Raw genomic sequence first — 20,486 nt, forward strand, 5'->3', positions numbered from 1 at the left:
CTCTTTCTTTGTTTGATTCCATTCGGATGGTATTCCAAGGTATTTCCCTGTCCTGTCAATGCTTGACACTCGCTTTTCTTGGGCCATATTCCCCTTCAAAGCCGATGGATAGCCATTGCTGAAGAAGATACCTGACTTGTTCAGATTTATCGCTTGACCCATTGCATAGAATATTGATTTAGAACAGCCGCCAAACTTTGACATTCTCTAATAGTCCAATCCATGAAGAAAATAGCATCATCAGCAAACAGCAAGTGGGAAAGAGCAGGACAATACCTGTTCAGCTTGATCCCTTTGATTCTTCCATCCTCTATGGCTTTGTGCATCATCCAAGAAAGTACATTGGCTATCAATATGAATAGATAGGGGGATAATGGATCTCCTTGTCTAATCCCCTGTATAGGTGAGAAGTATTTCGTTGGCTCTCCATTGACTTTCACATTAAAAGAAACCGTTGACACACATTGCATGATTAAATGAACCCACTGGTCACAAAATCCTATCTGTAACATGCTCATTCGAAGAAAATCTCATTCCACTCTGTCATATGCTTTTTGCATGTCTAGTTTCAATATTGTCTAGAATTTCTTTTTCCTCTTCCTTATTGTCGCGACCTAATTTTTTCGGGTTCACCACCTAAAACTAGATTAATGGACTGCTAAGTTTTTATACTTAGCTCGGGCTCTCCCAAGCCCATACCAAATCGCGACTTTAGGTTTAAATATTTATATTAGGAGTCGCCACTAATCGATTTATGGTAGGTCGATTAGACACCTAAGTAAAATAAATGGAGATTTATTTTACTCCTACGAATCGAGATTAAGGGTACGGGGACTTGGTTACACTAAATTTCTCTAATGCCCTTTCGGTACCATTTCTTTTAATTTTTCAAAATGTTTTTGCAAGCAAACATTTATTTTAACCTAAATTACTATCATGCAAATGTGGTGACCACACGGGTGCTCATCCATTATTAAAGCAATCAAATAACTAAATTGCATCACACAAAGCAAGCAATCATTTTTTTTTTTTTTGGGTTTTCTTAAAAATTAGAATGATTTTATGAAAATGCATTTTTAAACCAAATGACTTAATCTTATTAATATGCAAATTTTAATTAAATTGGGCTATTATGCAAACTAATTATTATGCACCTCATGACCTAACTTCACTAATTAACAAGTTCTGAATAAATAATCCTATTATGCAAACTAGTTAACATGCACCTAGTATTTTTGGATTTTTTTATCTTATGATTTTTTTATTTTTTATTTTAAAAAAGATAAGTAATTATTAAATCTAAACTATCAACAAAATCAAGCAAGAAAGGATTAAAATAATCAAAAAAATAACCCGTTGTTTCACAGGTCAAATTAACGGTTATTCTAACCCTAATTATCACAACAAATAGATCAAAATAATTGCAAATCTAATCCGAAGTCTTACGGACCAAATTAAATAATTATTGTGATTTAACAATTAAAATCTCACTAAAAAGCCCAACAATTAAAATAATTAAAAAAAATGATCCAATGTCTCTTGTTATTCCAGACAAAATCCCTGCGGATAATGTATACTAAATTCACAAATATTAACATCAAATATTACAACTTAAATAGATAAACTAAAATGAGATAAAATAGAACAAAATAAATAAAAGAAAAAGCTAAACCACCTAAAGAAAGAGGGGCTTGCTGCTGCGTTGACGGGCGCCGGACGGACGGTGGCCGGCGTCGGGTACTGCAGGTCAGTGACGGCAAGGTGGCGCGGGAGGTGCAGGCACGGGCGTTGGGTCGAGTAGCGAGAGGGCTCGCAGGCGTTGCGGGTCGCAGGTTGCTGCACAGCGATGCTCGCGAGTGCTGGTGCGCGGAGTAGGGGGTTCGGATCTCCTGGCGTCGGTCACGAGCGGGACGGAGAGCAACCCCGGGTCGTCAGGTCACTGGATCCGTGGCGTCGGGTCACCGATTGCAGGCGGAGTGCAACGGAGCAGGAGGCTTCGGCTACGGGGAAAAATGCCAGCAAGGAGCTCCGGCGAAGGGTATCCGCGGGCGGAGGCGCGAGCTGCTGCTGGGCGTCGAAGCAGAGGGCTGTCCGTCAAGAGGATCGAATCGGGGCGCGAGCGTCGCGTCGCGGCGCGGAACGAGGGCGGCGTCAGATCTGGGTCTTCAACGAGGCTCGGCACCGGCGAAGATCTGCAAGCGGAGACAAAACAGGGACAGCAGCAGCTTCGTCGGAGCAGAAGGGCCGCGATTTGGCTCGGGTCAAGATTCGGGGGTGTGCAGGCGATTGAACGAAGACAGCGTCGCTGCTGGGCTTCAGGAACGGCGCTGGTGCAGAGGCGGGGCAGCTTCGCGGACGAACGACGATGGGCTGGCGGAGGAAACACCGATGCGGTGGCCGGCGTGGAATCTGTGACTGGAGGCGCGGCGAGGAAGATGAACAGTATGAGTCAAATCAACCTTTTTACTTTACCTTTTCTCTCCTCTCTCTCTCTCTCTCACGTTCTGACTTTTCCTTTTCTTTTTTTCTGCAGTTTTTTTACACTGCAGAAGCAAAACTTCCCTTGACCCACCTTTATGAATTTTTTTTTCCAAAGAAGCTCCCCCTTTCTCTCTCCGTACACGATTGCTTTTATAGGTAAAAATACGTAATCTTCATAGAATATTGTATCTTGTTTTTTTCAATATGCACGAAGATAATCTATAACCTCCCGATCATCCAAATACTTATCTAAAAATATTCTCCCCGATTTCATCATCTATTGATAAAAAATAAGATTACAATGCGATTTTTTTTAATTTTCAAAAAATCATAATATCGCATCAAATCTTAATTTTTCACAAGATAATCAATTAAAAATAACGACGGGCTTGGGTTAATTTTATCCTTTCATGGGCCTAGCCCGGCCTACCGAACTAGAGCTCAAAACATAAAATTTGAGCTCATCCACCACCGGTCCTAAAAATGAAAATAAAATGCAAAATATGTAAATTAAAAATAAATGCACCTAAAAATTATATGCTATGCGATTGAATTATAATATTTTTTAGGGGTTAAAAATTAATCCCTAATTTTTATGCAATAAATGACTAAATGGGTTGTCCAAAATTTAGGTGTCAACACTTATCCTCATTTGATGCAACACTTCTTGAACAATGAGGATATTGTCTTGGATTTGTCGGCCTTGAACAAATGCACTTTGTTCATGTGCAATGATATGTGGAAGCCAAGGTTTTAATCTATTTGCCAATACCTTCGATATGATTTTTTTAGCTAAAATTCCATAAGCTGATTGGTCTAAATTGGCATAAACTTTCTATGTTTTTAACTTTTGATATAAGTGCAATGTGTGTCTTGTTGAGGAGGAGATCAAGATTACCTGACTCGAAAAATTTCTGCACCAAAAGCACGACATCCATTTTTATATCTTCCCAAAATGTTGGTAGAACTGTCCATTTAGGCCATCTGGTCTTGGAGCCTTTAGGGAGCCTAGCTAGAAAACAGCTTTTTTCACTTCCTCCACAGATATAGCAGCCATCAAATGTTCATTCATCTCCGTAGTAACTACTTTTGGGCATTGATTTAGTATGGGTTGGGAATTCCTTGGTCCCACCAAATCATAAAGAGACTGATAGTAGTTCACAATGTGTTGTTTGAGCACCTTGGGATCCCTACTCTAATTTTGTTCATCTACCTTCAGCATTGTTATTTTGTTTCGTTGCCTTCTTTGAATTGTTGTGGCATGGAAATGCTTAGTATTTTTATCTCCCCATTGGAGCGAATTTATCCAAAACCGTAGTCCCTAATACATGTCTTCCTGTCTCCATAGTTGATCAATGTTCTCCTTTAGCTGCTGAATTTCTTCCTTGCTAGAATCTCGGGTATTTCTGTTTGTGATATATGTTAGTCACTTCTTGAGTCCCTTTATTTGATATGATGCATTAGAGAGCTTTTTACTCCATTCAGCTAATTCCTCTGTTACCTAGTGAATTTTCTATGAAAAACTTCTATCTCAGCCCAAATGTCCATAATAACACCCCTACATTCTTTTTCTTCTAGCCAATATACTTCAAATCTGAACGCTCTTCTCCTTTTACCATGAACATGATATAATGAGAGCAAAAGGGGATTGTGATCTGATCCCACCGCTGGTAAAGCCAGGACTTCAGCGTTTGGAAAGGTGACTCGCCATTCCATTGTACATACAGCTCTATCTAATAATTTTTTCACCAATTCTTCTCCTCCTCTATTGTTGGTCCACGTATACATGCAACATTTACTATCAATATCCATTAAAGAGCATTCATTGAGGATATCCTGAAAGGCTGCAATGCGGTGGTATTCTACCGCACTTTTGCCTTCCTTCTCCCAATTATACAAAATGTCATTAAAGTCCCCCATACATAGCCACGGTAGTCAATTATATGTATGAAAACATCGAAGTTGTTGCCATAATTGGAGTCTCTCCTGGAAATTTGTTGAAACATGAAGGAAAGTAATCCTCATAAGCTAGCCACTAGTGGGATCTTCACATTCCATATCGATAAAATAATTTGCGCTGCATTTCACTTTTACTTGAACCTCTTCACCCACATGAGTGCCAATCCCCCTACAATTCCTGTTGGTTGCACCAAGAACGAATTTTGATATTTAAGTCTCATTCTTACCCTTTCCACCATCATTTCTTTGTTTTTGGTTTCCATCAAGAAAACCACATTAAACCTTTCAAGAGCCACTAAGGCTCGAAGCTCCTGGAATGTCAGGGGATTGCCTAGCCCCTGACAGTTCCAGCTCAAAATTCTCATGATGTCACCGATGGTTTATTAGGGCTAGCCACCAAAGCTCATTCATTCCCCCTCTTTCACTAGCTGAATAGGTGTCTCTAATAACTCCATTTCATCAATCATTAACAGACTCGACCCCTCAACCTTCTTTTGTTTTTTTGCTCTTAGAAGCTTTGACCCCTCCTATTAATTCCTCATGTTTCAGTCAGCCTTAAATCAGTAGAATCTAGCAAGTACAATGGTTGTTTCCCATTCCCTGTTTTAACTGTTGGATCCCTCATATCTTCTTCTCTGTGCTCATTCGATGATAGGTTTTTTACCTTTTTTTTTGCTTCGAGTAGGCCCAGTAGTAGTCTCACGTCCTTTCCAACCCACGATCTCAAGATTAGATGACTGGATGGGAGTTTCAGGTACATATTCCTGTTCCTCTTGTGTAGAGATTATTTTTCCATAAAAAAATTTCCTAGTGAGGGCTCCTTTCCCGTACCTCCGCTTTGAGCTAAGGCTCATATGTCCTTGCCTTTTTTTCTGCCCATTCTATTTTTTCATAAGGTATTTCTTCGCAATAAGAGGCGTAGTGCCCTAGCCTTCCACAAGAATAGCATAAATGAGGGAGACATTCATATTTAAACTCCACCCATAGCATTTTTTCTCCAATCTTCACTAGAGCCCCTGTTTTTAGAGGAGCCGAAAGTTCAAGTTCAACTCTTGCTTTCCCTGTTTTATATAGCATATTTCCTCTATTTTCTAACTGAATTTCCTTCACTTTTCCCACTTTTCCAACAACATCAATATATACTTCTTCCAAAATCCATCAAGGAGGCAAGCCGACAATATGGATCAAAAAATCATAACGCGAGAAGTTATAACAGTGCTCAAGAATGTCAAGTACACATTGCTTCAGAACCAGCAAATTACTTGCAAAAGACCAAGGACCAGATTTTAGTACCTGTTCTTTGTCTACTTCAGATTCAAAGACAAAAGAGAAAAACCCAGGTTCTTTTTGGGAAACTTCCACTGATTCTAGTTTCCACGCCTTCTTCATTGTGTTGCAAAATGAATGGAAATTTACATTCGGCTTCGATAGTAGCTTACCAAAGAGAGTGTGTTTGCATTCAATAAGTTTATTTGCTTGGACTTCCTCCCTTACGGCGACCACATAATCTTTTGACCATAAGTGCCCTAAACTCTTGCATAGAGCAACTATACAAATCCGGTTTCTCTCCTTACTCTCTATTTTAAAACTTGCTGATGCAGAATCGGATCTTGGGGAAGTCATACTTACTTTGGATGTGCTCCTAAGGTCTGATTGAAGGGAGCTCCAGCACCAAGATGAAGGGAAACTCGGCCACTTTGAGGAATGAAATAGTGTGTGCTTCCATTTAACCCAGCGATCGAGATTTCAAGAGAAGAAGATGAAAAGGAGTGTCAATGGCAATCCATTTGAGGGGTTTTCATATTTTAGGGTTTGGAGAAGAAGGGGTTTCGGATTGTGGATGATGGGGTGTTTCGTTTTTCAGGGATTTGACAGGATGAGTTCTCCATTTTTGGGAGAGATGAAGACTGGACATCTTAAGATTTAAGGTTTGGTATGGCTATCACCCTTAGGGATAGGGAAAAGCTCCATGGGAGAGACGCCTCTACCATGCGCAACTCTATAGTTTAACAATAGCTCTCCGTTTAATTTCCTTTGAATTGTTCCTTCACATTTTGTTCTATAATGTTTGGGGCTTCCTGTTGTTGCGCAGTGATCCCAGCATCGCCGATCTCCGGGCTACACTACCGGCCTCTGTGCAGCACTGCCGCCACACCAACACTACCCAACTCCGCCCCGACCTCCCTGTTCACGTCATGCTCGACGCTGCGGCCCCAGATGATAACAGGTTGAGCTCCTCGCTGACCCCGCATCCGCTACCTGTTGCCAACGCTCGAGTCCCGCGCCCCTATTCGCTCATCTATTGCTGTTCCAGTCTCCCGTGAGGCCCCCTCACGGCCTATCGTGACTTGGACCAGCCGCGCGCGACGACTCCTGCTCTGTTCTTCCTTCGGTATTCTCTGTTTTTGTAGGTTTTTTGGTGCTCGTCCAGTGAACCATCACAATCAAGATCTCCTGGTGTTCACCGTGACCAGCCCGCCTCGGGTCCAAACACCGGCACCAGCGAACTAGCACTCATAGTCTCTGTTCGCAGGTTTTCCAGCAACATCTAGCCGTTGCATCCTAAAATGCCACTATCATTCCTGACGTGCTGCTGCTGCTCCTTCAATTGAGAATGCAAATGAATAATGTGATCATGGGCTTTAGCAAGTCAAAGTCTGGGAATCAACGTGGAGACCAAAGGGAGCAAATTTGATTCTTTGGCCCAAGTGAAACTGAAGCAGAACATCTGGACAAATCCGGTAGTCCAAGCGGTCCATCAAAAGCTGTCACCTTCAAGCCCTAAACCGTGCTGAGAAGCCACGCGAGCACCACCACACACCGCTGGTTACCCATTGAGCAATTCCATTCGATTCTAATTTGGCAATATTATTTGTGGAATTAGGTAATTATCTTATTTAAATTAGATACGGATATTTTATTGCCTAATATACGTGTGCACATTTGAATGATAGGCGTATTTCCAATTGGGATTTATTGCCTAATCCGCAACCACCAATTTTTTATTCCATCTATAAGACTTTAGATAAAATAATTAATCTCGCGGAAATAAAATTAATATCTTGATCTTTAAGGCTTAAAATTAATTTATCGATTTTATTAGCGAAATAATCAAGTTTGATTAGATATCGTTTCCAAATTTGAACAATGGATATTATCCTTGGTGATTGTGAATGATTTGTTGCTTATCCTTTAATCATTTTGTTTATCCCAAAAAAAAAAACAAAAAAATTGCATTTACATTCTACGTAGACTAGAATTGATTTTCCTAGATAAAATTGCATGATAGGATAGTTAGATTTTTTTTTTTTTTAAAATGCATGTTTAGATGGTATCTAGGTTAGATAATATCTTTTGAATAAATTGCATGATGAGATAATTTTCTAAGTTAAGATATGATTCAAATTAGTCTAATCTAACTTAAAATGGATAATATCTCACTTTAGTTAGATTTTTTTATTATATATTTTAGCAATTTTAATTATGATTTTTTATTAAAAAAATATAAAAAGAATATCATGTGTATGTTATATAGAGTTAGGTTCATAAAATACACGTCATTTAGTGATTGTTGCTAGGTTCATTTAATTAGAAATGACCCATCATTAGAATTAAGTCATTAGGTTAATTTATATTGCACATTTAATTATTGTATTTTTTTAAAAAAAAATTGCTATGTCATATCACTTCATGTTAGATTAGTAACATTGCACTGTATATAGATTAGATTCTCTTTAAATAAGTGAAAACAAAAATTAAGTAATTACATATTAATTAGAAATTATATCTAGAACTGTTGATGTGAATTCTAATCTAACAACGCAGATGCTTTCGTTGCTATGAGATAAGTCATGCATTTTTTTTATTTGCTTTATTGAGTGTGCACCCGTATAATTACCTCACATGTTAAGGAAGTGAATTAAAATTAATTCAAGCTGTCTGTAAAACATTTTTTAAAAATAAAAAGAGAAAGGTACCGAAAGAGGATTAGAAAAGTCTAGTGTAACCAAGTCCTGATACCTAAAGTCTCTGCTTCGTAGAAGTTAAATAATTCTCTCATTATTTTACTTAGCTATCTAATCGATCTATCGCAAAGTAATTAATAACGACTCCCTTTTGCATGCTAAATATTTGAACTTAAGTTGCGAATTGGTATGAGCTTGAGAGAGCTCGATCTAAATTAAACTTAGTAGTCCATTAGCCTAATCTAAGGTGATGCACCCGAAAATTTGATCGCGACACTTATAATACATCAACCTCAGCATGCTCCCATCTAGACCCATCCGCTATATTACCAAGCAAGCGTTTGTTCTATAATGCGTTGGTTTCTCAAACCATCCCGTGCCTGATTTCCTTGATTAAATTGCCCCGTTGGTGGAGATGGAGGACGAACTCCGAACTCTTTAAGGCGGCTTTGTGGCCTATAAGACTGATATCTTGGAATGGGCACAGGGATGGTAATGATGTTTGGCTTCGTGGCCTATAGGACTGATATCTTGGAATGGGCACGGGGATGGTAATGATGTTTATCGGGTTTGTAACTCTCGTCTGCACAGGGGCAGCGATACCTGCTGGTTGGTTCATCTTCACTGCGTCCGAACACATTCACCGATACAGCCGGGCCCGCTCAAGTAATGTCATGACCACCTTGATTCTCATCACTTCCGACATCAGGCCTCTATAAGATCCTAATCACCTGCGGTTGCCCAACATTACCGACACCATTGATTTTGGCAAACAACCCTGCCTGAGCAGACCCTGGAGCCTTAGGGATACTCTGACTCATTGAGGGTTAATTCGGTGTTCCAATCTTTAACATCAACTTGGTCACCAAATTCATAAGCAATAAATGATTGATCATATAATTAGTCAAATCATTTTGCCATTCTTCAAACATCCTTATCATGGTGGCCATTATAACTGGGTCCGGAGCCAACCCTCTCCTTTGATCCTTTTGGAAATTTCTCATAATATCTATCGTTGCATCAACCTACTTAGCATTTGTGTCAAACGCCTCAAATCAAGACGACCTCTCACCTACCCGCTGCAGGGACGGATGTCAGCGATGTGATTCTCTTGACTCCTTGTCTTTGCCATCAACTCCTTCTCAAAATGGAGCACAATGGTCTCATCGGGCGTGCCAAAAAGATATTTGACCGAGAAGGTTCAAAAAAAAAAATATCTTTCATCAAAGTATGGTTCTTTGGTTTTTTGTTTGTATCGAATTATCTGTTGTTTCGAAAAGGAAGCTATGGATTCTAATGCAGCTACGATAAAATAAAGGATAATTCTAAAACAAATGAAAGTAAATGCGAAATAAGGATAAATAAAGAAAGATAGCTTAAACTAAGGGCGCCCATAACAACGCTTCTTAGCTAGGGAAGAGTTTTTTTTTTTTTTTTTTTTCAGAAATAGTTCATTTTAATTTCTATTATGGGGAATGATTTCTGAATAAAAAGAACTCATTTGGTAACTACACAAAATTTCTACTCTTAGAATAGAAAAAGAATAGAAATGTGTTTGGTGACGCAACGGTGTTTTTGTTGTTGTATTTATTAGTTTTTATTCTTGTTTATGGATCACCACCTGCCAACCGCCGCCCGCCACTATTGCCTACCGCCACCACCCGCCCGTTGCCACCGTCGCCGCTGCACACCGCCGGTAGCCGACCGTCGGCGTCGATTGCCGCCGCACAGCCCGTCGGCCGCTCCCTCCGTGGCTGCTCGATGCCTCCGGTGCCCGACGCCTGTGTGGCGGCAAAGCGGTGGTGGTGGTGGGCGGCGACCGACGGCGGCAGGCTGCGACCGCAGGGGTTGCGACCGCGGCGGTGGCGGGCGACCGGTGACGGCGGTGTCTCCGAGCGATTGAAGGTGGCAAGGCAAGGAGAAGAATAAAAGAAAATTAAATAAATAAAATTGACTTATTTCTAGAAATTGTTCCCGAATGCAAGTAATATTTTTTTGGTTCTCGTTTTTTCTTCAAATCTATTTCTAGGCTCAATAACAATCATGAGCCAAAGTTGTGCATAATGACCATCTAGCGTTTCTACGAAAAAGCAGAACCAACATGAGCTAGCTAACCATCATGGGGTCGAGTTGGGCAACTGACGATTGGGCTCGTTGCTCCCGCTCGTTGTGATGTAACGTGGTTCCTTTATGTCGAATGGAGCCTTAAGATAAAAAATATTCATGGCATTTTCTCGGTGTTCCCTTCTTCCGCACGTCTCAAACTACTCACAAGAACCGGAGAATTGCGCCGGGGCGGTAAGGTCGACCTGCGCACACCAAGCTGAATTCACTTTTCGATATGATGGACAAAGAAAGGAGCGATGATTCACTAACGAAACTCACGAATTGGGAAAGTGGAAAGGCGGTTTTCTGACGGGCGCATTCACACTTACACGCCCAATCTGTATTTGTCAAATCACGTTGCGTTTTTTTCCCGTGTTTTTTGAAAATCGCCTCTTTCCTTTTGGCTGAAAAAGGAAGCCCCGAGTTCTGCTGAGTGACTCGTTCGTGTCCCTTGGAAGATCTCCTCTGCATTTAGGGATTTCCCCGCTGCCCTCGCGCCGTTCGAAGGTAAAAATCTCTACTTCCGAGCTCATCGACCTCTGAGTGTTTCTATACGAATGCGTAGAGATGTTGCATTGTTTTTTGGTTTTCCCAAGTGGGAATTAATGGTGACTTAGCGGAAAAAAAAAAAAATTGACTTTCCCCAATATATTGCTTACTTTTACCATAAAAAATTTAAAATTTAATGATGACTTAGTGAGTTTGACTTGTTGTGCTCCGATTGTTCTTTCTTGGGGTTATTCAAAACCCTCCCTCGTTTGGAGAACTAGGGTTCTACTTCTGATCCACGGTGTGTTTCATTGTTAAATTAATACTTTGAATTTAAATTCAGATAATAATTTGTTAAATTGAATTTATTGATAAAAAATTTTCAAATAAATTTTAAATTAGACGAAGAAACCCTTCTTTACTTGGACTCCTTATAGCTGCATAAAAAGAAAAGAAAATAAAATAAAATAAAATAAAAAGAGAGCAAAGTTTTTACTTTTATCTTCGTAAGATGTTATCTTCGTGGGGCCCAAAAATCAACAGAATCAGAAAAATGTTATTTTCGGAAGCCTGCAGCCGAAGATGATATCTTCGTGGGGCCCAAAAGTCAAGACTTTGACTTCTGGGCAAACACACAGTATAAAAAGCGTAACTCCTCCGGACGTCCACGATTTGCTAGTTTTCTTAAGCCACAGTCTCTGAAGCCATAAGTACTTGAAGCCACGCGAAGCTTTCCTAAGTGTTCTTCTTTATTTTGGCATAGGTAAAGTATTTCTGTTTTAAGTTTGAACATGCGGTAATTTTATATTATGAATTTATATTTAAATAAATTATTTATTTATAAACAGTTTGAATTTGAGGTTAAATATAAATGTAAAAACACCCGAACATATGAACGATTGTCAATTACAGTGAATTATTTACTGTTAGTTCTCTCTATGAATATAGATACTAATACTCGGACCGAATCATATAAATTTCTTGTGTTTTAATTATTTTTCCTTTATTTCTCTGGTTTTTTTTGTGATTCCATGTTGACGTAAATTGAAAAATCCTATCGTTTCCGTGTATGATATCTCAACCTTGCTTCGGTGGTTTGTGCAGTTTCTCCGAGAGGAGAATCGAGCCATGGTTGATCGTTTGTTGCCCCGAAGTCAAAGCATTCGCGAGCGTTTTGATATTGCTATCTCTACTAACTCCGACGGTCTTCGCGCCTTCCTCTTAAGGTAAAAGCAAGGAAGGCCCAAGTCAACATGTGGTTCTAGCATGTAAACTTGGAGGAAGTCAGGTTAAAAGATGTTTTGATCCTTTTGTTTTCATGTCGAAGAGTTGAAGCCAAGGGCAAAGGCATCTTGCAGCGTCACCAAATCCTTGCTGAGGTTCAGGCGATCCCTGAGGAGAGCAGAGCACAGCTTCTTGATGGGGCTTTTGGTGAAGTCCTCCTCAAATCCACTCAGGTGTTATGAGCTTCCGCACGTCGGTGTTTTTCCTGTTTTGTTCGCTCTTGAAATCTGCTCGTGTATAGCTATAACGTGTTAATTTTGCTGTTCTTAAACCTTTTTTTTGGGTTTAACTTCTCAAGGAACCTCTTCTTTTTCTCTTTGGCCGTAAATTTTGGGGTTTAGGAAGCAATTGTGTCGCCTCCATGGGTTGCTCTTGCTGTTCGTCAAGGGCCGGGTGTGTGGGAACACATCCGTGCGAACGTCCGTGCGCATGTTCTTGAGCAAATGGAGGTTGCTGAGTATCTGCACTTCAAAGAAGCGCTTGCTGATGGAAGGTCAGAATCGTCATTGTCTATTCTTTCTCTTCCTTTTTTTTTTTTTTCCGTTTCTCAGTGATCTCTAGAACTCCGGGTCATGTTTCTTTAAGCTGTTCTTGTTTTCGATTGTTTTGGGCGTGTTAATGCCAGTTTATTTGTCTTGTGTTGCAGCTTCAACCCTAATTTTGGGCCAATCACTGCCACTTTTGAGCGCCCAACTCTTTCCACATCTATTGGGAATGGCGTTGAGTATATCCGTTGCAGTCTCTCCAATAAGCTCTTCCATGACAAGGAAAGTTGGTACCCTCTGCTTGAATTCCTCCAAGTCCACAGCTACAAGGGGAAGGTACATATAACTTCCGATCGAACACATTCATTCAAAGTCTTGAAAATGAGACATGAGTTATAAATTCAGATTTCTTTCACCTTATGTCACAATATGGTGAACACTGAGAACTCAATGCCAATTAAGATTACAGAATGTGGTGCACATTGATAAAAACATTTGTGATCTGTTTATGGCTTATGTGAACATTGGGCAATTCTGCAGAACATCATGATGAATGCCAGAATCCAGAATGTGTTGTCCCTCCAACCTGTCCTGAGGAAGGCGGTGGAGTATCTGACCCCACTCAAACCGGAGACTCTGTATTCTGAGTTCCAGCACAAGTTGCAGGAGATCGGGCTGGAGCAGGGGTGGGGCGACACGGCTGAGCGGGTCCTTGAGATGATCCAGCTCCTGTTGGGTCTTCTTGAGGCTCCCAACCCAGGCACTCTCGAGAAGTTCTTGGGAAGGATTCCAATGGTCTTCGATGCTGTGGTTGTGTCTCCCCATGGGTACTTTGCTCAGGACAATGTCCTAGGTTATCCAGATACCAGTGGCCAGGTACTTGTTTTATTGAGTCAGCATCTCTTAATCAGGAGAATATACATATCGTGTGGTTTTGCATTTAACTTAATCATTTTACAATACTGTCTATTTCTAGGTTGTTTACATCCTGGATCAAGTTCGTGCCCTAGAGACTGAAATGCTTCGCCGCATTAAGCAACAAGGACTGGATATTACTCCTCGGATCCTCATTGTAAGTTTCACAAGTTTATAGTTGGGACTTTATGTGGTGATTTGATGAATTGGCCTCTACTTTAAATGCTTATTGTGTATTGTGTTAGATCACTCGGCTTCTCCCGGAGGCGGTTGGAACCACCTGGGGCCACCACCTCGAGAATGTTTTCGGGACCGAGCACTCTTACATTTTTCGCATTCCCTTAAAGGATGAGAAGGGAATTGTCCATAAGTGGATTTCCCGCTTCGAGGTGTGGCCCTATCTGAAAAAATTCACCGAGGTATTGACAGACTCAATTATGTACTTTTGGTCATTTTGCCTGTTGAATTCATTTAGTTTCTGGTTGGGACTAATGGTTTTTGTTGGTAACTCTTATCAGGATGTCGCGAAAGAACTCGCTGCAGAGTTGCAGCGTAAGCCTGATCTGATCATCGGAAACTACAGTGATGGAAACATTGTTGCTTCCTTGTTAGCCAAAAAAATAGGTGTTACACAGGTTTGTTCTCTTTTACATAATCTTGTTATTTGTGGCAACTGATGCTGAAATACTCAAAGCCTGATATAGTCTGATCTTTTACTTCTTTGTACAGTGTACAATAGCCCATGGCCTTGAGAAGACAAAGTACCCAGAGTCAGACGTACACTGGAGGAAATTTGAGAAGAACTACCACTTCTCGTGCCAGTTCACAGCGGATCTCATCGCTATGAACCACGCTGACTTCATCATCACCAGCACCTTCCAAGAAATTGCTGGAAGGTGATTCTACTCAATTGTTCATCTTGAAATTCGATGTCGGTAGTTCTAATATTCCTTATTTTTCAATATTTTCAGCAAGGATACTGTGGGGCAGTACGAGAGTTACATGAACTTCACTCTTCCTGGACTCTACCGAGTTGTCCATGGGATCAACGTCTTTGACCCAAAGTTCAACGTTGTTTCTCCGGGTGCCAACACGAGCTTCTATTTCCCCTACACCGACCAGAACCGACGGTTGAGAATCTTGCACCATGAGATCGAAGAACTCCTCTTCAGCAAAGTTGAGAACAAGGAACAATTGTGAGTGTTTTGGTCCTTCCTTCATACCCAACTTAAATCCTGTCCTGGCATTTGTTATGACATTCTTGGGAATCGAAGTTGTTTCTTGCTAATTCACATTGTCTCCAACGTTAAACAGATGTGTTCTGAAAGATAAGAACAAGCCAATTATTTTCACCATGGCGAGTCTGGACCGTTTCAAGAACTTGACAGGACTTGTCAAGTGGTATGGCAAGAACCCCAGGTTGAGGGAACTGGCCAACTTGGTCGTGGTCGGGGACGAAAGGAGGAAGGATTCAAAGGACTTGGAAGAGCAGGCCAAGATGAAGAAAATGTACAACCTCATCAAGAAGTACAAGCTGAATGGCCAGTTCAGGTGGATTTCCTTCCAGATGAACCGACAGACGAACGGAGAGCTTTACCGCTACATCTGCGACACGAAGGGGGTCTTTGTTCAACCAGCTATCTATGAAGCTTTTGGTTTGACCGTGGTTGAGGCCATGGCTTGTGGATTGCCGACCTTTGCCACTTGCTACGGTGGGCCGGCTGAGATCATTGTGCATGGTGAATCGGGCTTCCACATTGATCCTTACTGTGGTGACCAGGCAGCCGAGCTTTGTGGACTTCTTCAAGAAGTGCCAAACTGATGAGAGCCACTGGGACAAAATCTCAGAGGGTGCCGTGCGGAGAATTGAAGAGAAGTAAGCATATAAAAATATGGGTTTTCAGATTTAAATGATGTTCATAGTTTTCAGGAATACAGTTTTTCTAATGTAATTACCTTTTCTTTTCTTTTCTTTTTTCTTCTTTTTTGTTCTTTTGTGCTTTTGATAAGGTATACGTGGAAAACATACTCTGAGAAGCTGTTGAACCTGGCTACTGTGTACAGCTTCAGGAGGCATGTGACTAACCTCGAGAGCTGCCGATATCTCAAATTGTTCTATGACACCATTTATCACCCACTGGTAAGTTCCTGCTTGAACCTGATCCGATTCCGCATTCTTAATTCAACTCAAATACAAGCCCAAATGAAAAATGAAGAATTTTCCTTGAGTGGGCGGCCAAAAGTCTCTCTTTTTTTACCTTTGCCTGCATGCTTCACGGAGATGTTATCGCAGGAATTAAAACCTAATCTTATCACTGTTTCAACAGTTCTTGGCATTCGAAGTGTGTTTCTCGCAATTAACTCATGCTATGTCCTTGCTCGTTCTTGCAGGCTCAGTCTAGTTCCCCCCGCAGAAGGAAGTGGAAGCATTCGACTTTGAAAGTCGTCAAGAGGTTATTTTCCTAATTATTTTTTTCATTTGCATCATCTCTTCTCTGAACCTACGGTTTGTATCTTGAGTTTTACTCGTACTTTTTATTTTATTTTTTTTGGTCGAGAAAGTTGAAGGTTTCATTAACTCGAAGCAAGTTTGTAAACATCAGAAGCTAGAATATCCAACATAGATTTCGGGAGATAAGACAGCCAATTAGGAGAGAGTTCATTTTTCCGCTTGGCCAAAAGTCCTTTGTTTACCTTTATCTACATGCTTCATGAAGATGTTATCGCGGGACTTAAAATCTAATCTTATCACTATTTCAACAGTTCTTGGCATACGAATTATGTTTCTCACAATTAACTTATGCTATGTTCTTGCTTGTTCTTGCAGGCCCAGTCTAGTTCCCTACGCTGTTTGAAGAGGAAGCATTCGACTTTGGATTTGGATTTTCTCAAAAGGGTTATTTTCCTAATTTATTTTTTTATTTGCATCATTAGTTCTCTGAACCTACGATTTGTATCTTGAGTTCGACTCAAACTTCTTCTTTTTTGGAGTCGAGAAAGTTGAAGGTTTCATTTACTCGAGGCAAGTTTGTTTACATCAGAAACTAGAATACCCGATATAGATTTTAGGAGATAAGACAGCCAATCGAAGGGAGTTCATTTTTCCGCTTGGCCAAAAGTCTTCTCTCTTTTTACCTTAGTCTGCATGCTTCATGAAGATGTTATCGTAGGAATTAAAATATAATCTTATCACTGTTGGTAAAATATGTCTTCGAAATGGGTTGAACAATGAAATCGGATCGAGTAAAAATAACTCGGACTTTGAGGCGTGATATCACTTTCTTTAAGGATTTATTTGTCCCACAACGTGCTAATGGTCACCGGCAAAAATCCTCTAGGATACAACAAAGTCTCGGATGAGAATACTAAATAGCAATTCTAGTATTTCTCAGGGTCTCTCTAAGAAACAATCGAAAAATTGGCTGCTGTTTTTTTCGAAAAGAGGACTCGAAAATGACAATACTTTTTCTTTCCGAAATGACAAGTATATATATGAAACAGTATTGCAACTCTTCGTGAAAATTGCGAACAAACACGTCTTTAGAAAATTGTTCGGATAAACCAATACGACTCTTCGGAAGAAGTCGAAAAATGAACAATTGCAATCCTTCGGATAAATTAAAACTGAATAAGTAATTTTCCAAAGGTTGTCTTGAAAAGACACAAATAATAATTTTTTTTTAAATAGAATTTCGAATTTTCATTTATATTTCATTTCTGAAATTCTCAAATTAAAAGGCAACCTTTGAACTAAAATATAAAATAAAAATAAATAAATAAAAAAAGCAATGGATTAATGCTAATTAAACCGCGGGCGCGCTAAGTGCGCCAAAATCGCGCAATTATCCGCGCACCCGCACGCGGTTATAGTGGGGTCTAGCCCCACCTAATCACTCCTTTAACTACAAAAGAGAAATTCCTTATTAATAAACTAATCCTCCTACTCCCACCTTTTCTACATGGGACAAAGTAAAAGGCACTCATTTTGTTTTAACAAACAAAATTCCAACAATCACTATTTCAACAGTTAGTCTGTTTAGCCCCGCTGTCGCCTAAACCAAAAGGCGAATAGTTGTCGGAAGAGGAAGCGTTGAAGCTTGGAAGTTTTCATTCCAATAAGTTACTTTCCTTGATTTATTTTTTATTTTGGCCATCTGCTCTCTCTGAGCCAATGGTCTGTATCTTGAGTCCTACTCAGTAATTTATTTTTTATTTGCATCATCTGTTCTCCTACGATTTGTATTTTGAGTTCTACTCGTACTCTTTTTATTTTGGGTTGAGAAAGTTGAACCTGCAATCTGCATTTTGAGTTCTACTCAGTACTTTATTTTATTATTTTCATTTGCATCATCTGTTCTCTGAATCTACGATTCGTATTTTAAGTTGTACTCAGTACTTCTTCTTTTTTCATCATATGTTTTCTGAACCTACGATTTGTATTTTCACTCTTTTTATCTGGGGTCGAGAAAGTTGAACCAACGATCTGTATTTCTATCAATACTTTATTTTTTTTATTTGCATCTTCTATTCTCTGAACCTACGACCTCTATTTTCAGTTCTACTCGTAGTTGGGCGACGGACCGGGTTGGACCCGAGAGAATATTTGGTTATTGCATAGTACTGCATCATATGCTGACATGGCAAGCACCTATGTACCCTTCACCAAGAAAATATTTGCTGCATAACGTAGTAAATAGGAAAGGTGCTGAAGTTGCGACACATGTTCAAAGTGGAGCCCAAATGTCAGGGAAAAAACTTCTCTCTCCCATGCATTCTCTCTCTCTCTCGCCCGACTCTATTCCTTCACTGCCCCCTCTCTTCCTCCGAGGAAGTGAATGACATCCATTTCTACTGCGTACTTATACATGTCTCGTGTAATTATTGTAGGAGGATTGGTTTTTCTATGTTGAAGGTCATCCTTAGGACGAGATAATTGGAAATTGGTTACTGTTGTTGATCTTCTGAAAACATCTTTGGATGGTTCCGACAAACCTTGAAATGATAATTGAAGAAAAATAATACTGTAATCCATCGGGTTAGAATATTCATATTATGCTAAAGTAAGAGCAAGATGAAATGGACGAATCTCTAAACTCTGCACAAGATTAAAAATAAAAACATTGTGAATGAATTCAAATTAAAGGCCATAAAAAGCAAATCACTAGAAGCATAAATATATAAAAGTAAAGTGGTGCTCTAAGGGGAGTTCACTTCACAAGCCGACATGACATGTCCCCATTAAATTTCTTAAGTTTTATCAAATGGAGTTTCTCCTTACACACTAACTGTATAAAGAAAATATGGAAGTAAAATCCGACAATTTTTCAAGAGTGTTCTTCCTATGACTTATATAAAGTGATGTCTCTTAATTTGGTCATGACAACAGACTGTTTCACCTTTAAATTTTGGACTTTTCAATTTAATTTCTTTATTTATTCTTTCGAATTGCAAATGATATTAAGTCCTTAATCATATTAATATTTTAAGTTTTTCGATTAAAATATGCTAAACTTATAAAAATACATGCTACTAAATTTTCTAGCTAGCCTTCACATATGTTTCAGCGCTCCTAAATATGCATCCAAACTTCCTTTAATTGTACTATAAATTTAGATGAACTTATTGTCGTCGACACATTTGATAAATTGTATAAATAGCAAGAATCTGCAAAAGACACCAAAAAAAAAAAAAAAATTGCAGAAGGAAAAGAAAGGACAGAAAATCAAATGAAAGTTCTTGGAGGACTATTATACACGTCCCTTCTAGAAACTTTACTTTCATTGCAGTAAGGATAATCTTAAAGGAAGAGAGAAACCTGACTAACTGAGAATCCCTAATCTACACACGAGATGGATGAAAAACAATGTGAATGGGAATGCAAACTCGAATGAAATCGAATGGAAAAACCTCGAAGAAGAGAACAAATCGCTAAAAGGAACATGAACGATGATGAGGCAAAATCAGGGCAAGATGCCTAAAGTAGAACTGAACCTATTTCTAGGGAAGCACGTCCTTTAGGAGGTGCATGACAACCACCAATTTCTGTTTCGGAAACAATTTTTCTATTCCAAACTTGTTTCTAGAATAAAAATCCGTTTAATAAAATTATTTAATTTTTCTATTTCTGAAATAGATTTTTGTTCCAGAAATAGGTTTAGAATAGAAATAAGAAGTAAACATTTTTTAATTCTCTATTTCTGAAACAAAAATGAGAAATAAAAATTCTTATTAATGTTCGCGGTCGCCAACCATCGTTTGTTGGACGCCGGCTGCCGCCACTAGACGCTAGCCACTACCGCCGGTCGCCATCGCCATTGCCACAGCCGTCGGTCTCCCGCCACTGCCCATAGCTGCCATCAGCCAGGCGGTCGCCCATCGCAGCTGTTCGAAAGGAAAAAAAATTGTGTCGTTATCAAACGAATTTCTATTTTTAGAGTATAAATTTTGTATCTCTATCAAATAGGTATTTTTGCTTAGAAACTCATCTAGAAATAGTAATAGAAAAATCTATTTCTTTTCCAAAAATCAATTTCTAGCCATAATAGTTATCATTAGAATCCGGAAATCTCAGGCCCAAGGAGCACAACAGGGCGCAGATTGAGCAAAGAATTTTCCATTCAAGGGGACTAAGTATGAATATAAAAAAAAGATGGGCAATGCCAGCTGAGGAAAATCCCTCCCTCTTCTCTTACCCTGTCTATGATACGAGCCTTGTTGTTGGTCCAATCTCTTCAGGCCTTTCAGCAGGAGCGGGCCCCTGGTGTGCCCACGAACTCAAGCCCTAGTAAAATCGAATCGCAAG

The 20,486-nt window shown here is 39.7% G+C and overlaps 1 protein-coding gene across 1 annotated transcript; it reads left to right on the plus strand.

The window, feature by feature from the left end:
- Positions 1-12,333: 12,333 nt before the first annotated feature.
- LOC104449054 (sucrose synthase-like) lies at positions 12,334-16,649 on the plus strand. The gene is given in 14 exon segments (XM_039314962.1): positions 12,334-12,457; positions 12,626-12,777; positions 12,931-13,105; positions 13,310-13,645; positions 13,746-13,841; positions 13,930-14,103; positions 14,203-14,319; positions 14,414-14,580; positions 14,656-14,880; positions 14,999-15,469; positions 15,471-15,560; positions 15,695-15,824; positions 16,076-16,137; positions 16,512-16,649. Coding segments are annotated over 13 exon segments (2,121 nt in total). The 5' UTR covers positions 12,334-12,457; positions 12,626-12,727; the 3' UTR covers positions 16,540-16,649.
- Positions 16,650-20,486: the final 3,837 nt, after the last annotated feature.

The sequence above is a fragment of the Eucalyptus grandis genome, chromosome 6, assembly GCF_016545825.1.
Source record: "Eucalyptus grandis isolate ANBG69807.140 chromosome 6, ASM1654582v1, whole genome shotgun sequence".
Taxonomy (NCBI): Eukaryota; Viridiplantae; Streptophyta; class Magnoliopsida; order Myrtales; family Myrtaceae; genus Eucalyptus; species Eucalyptus grandis.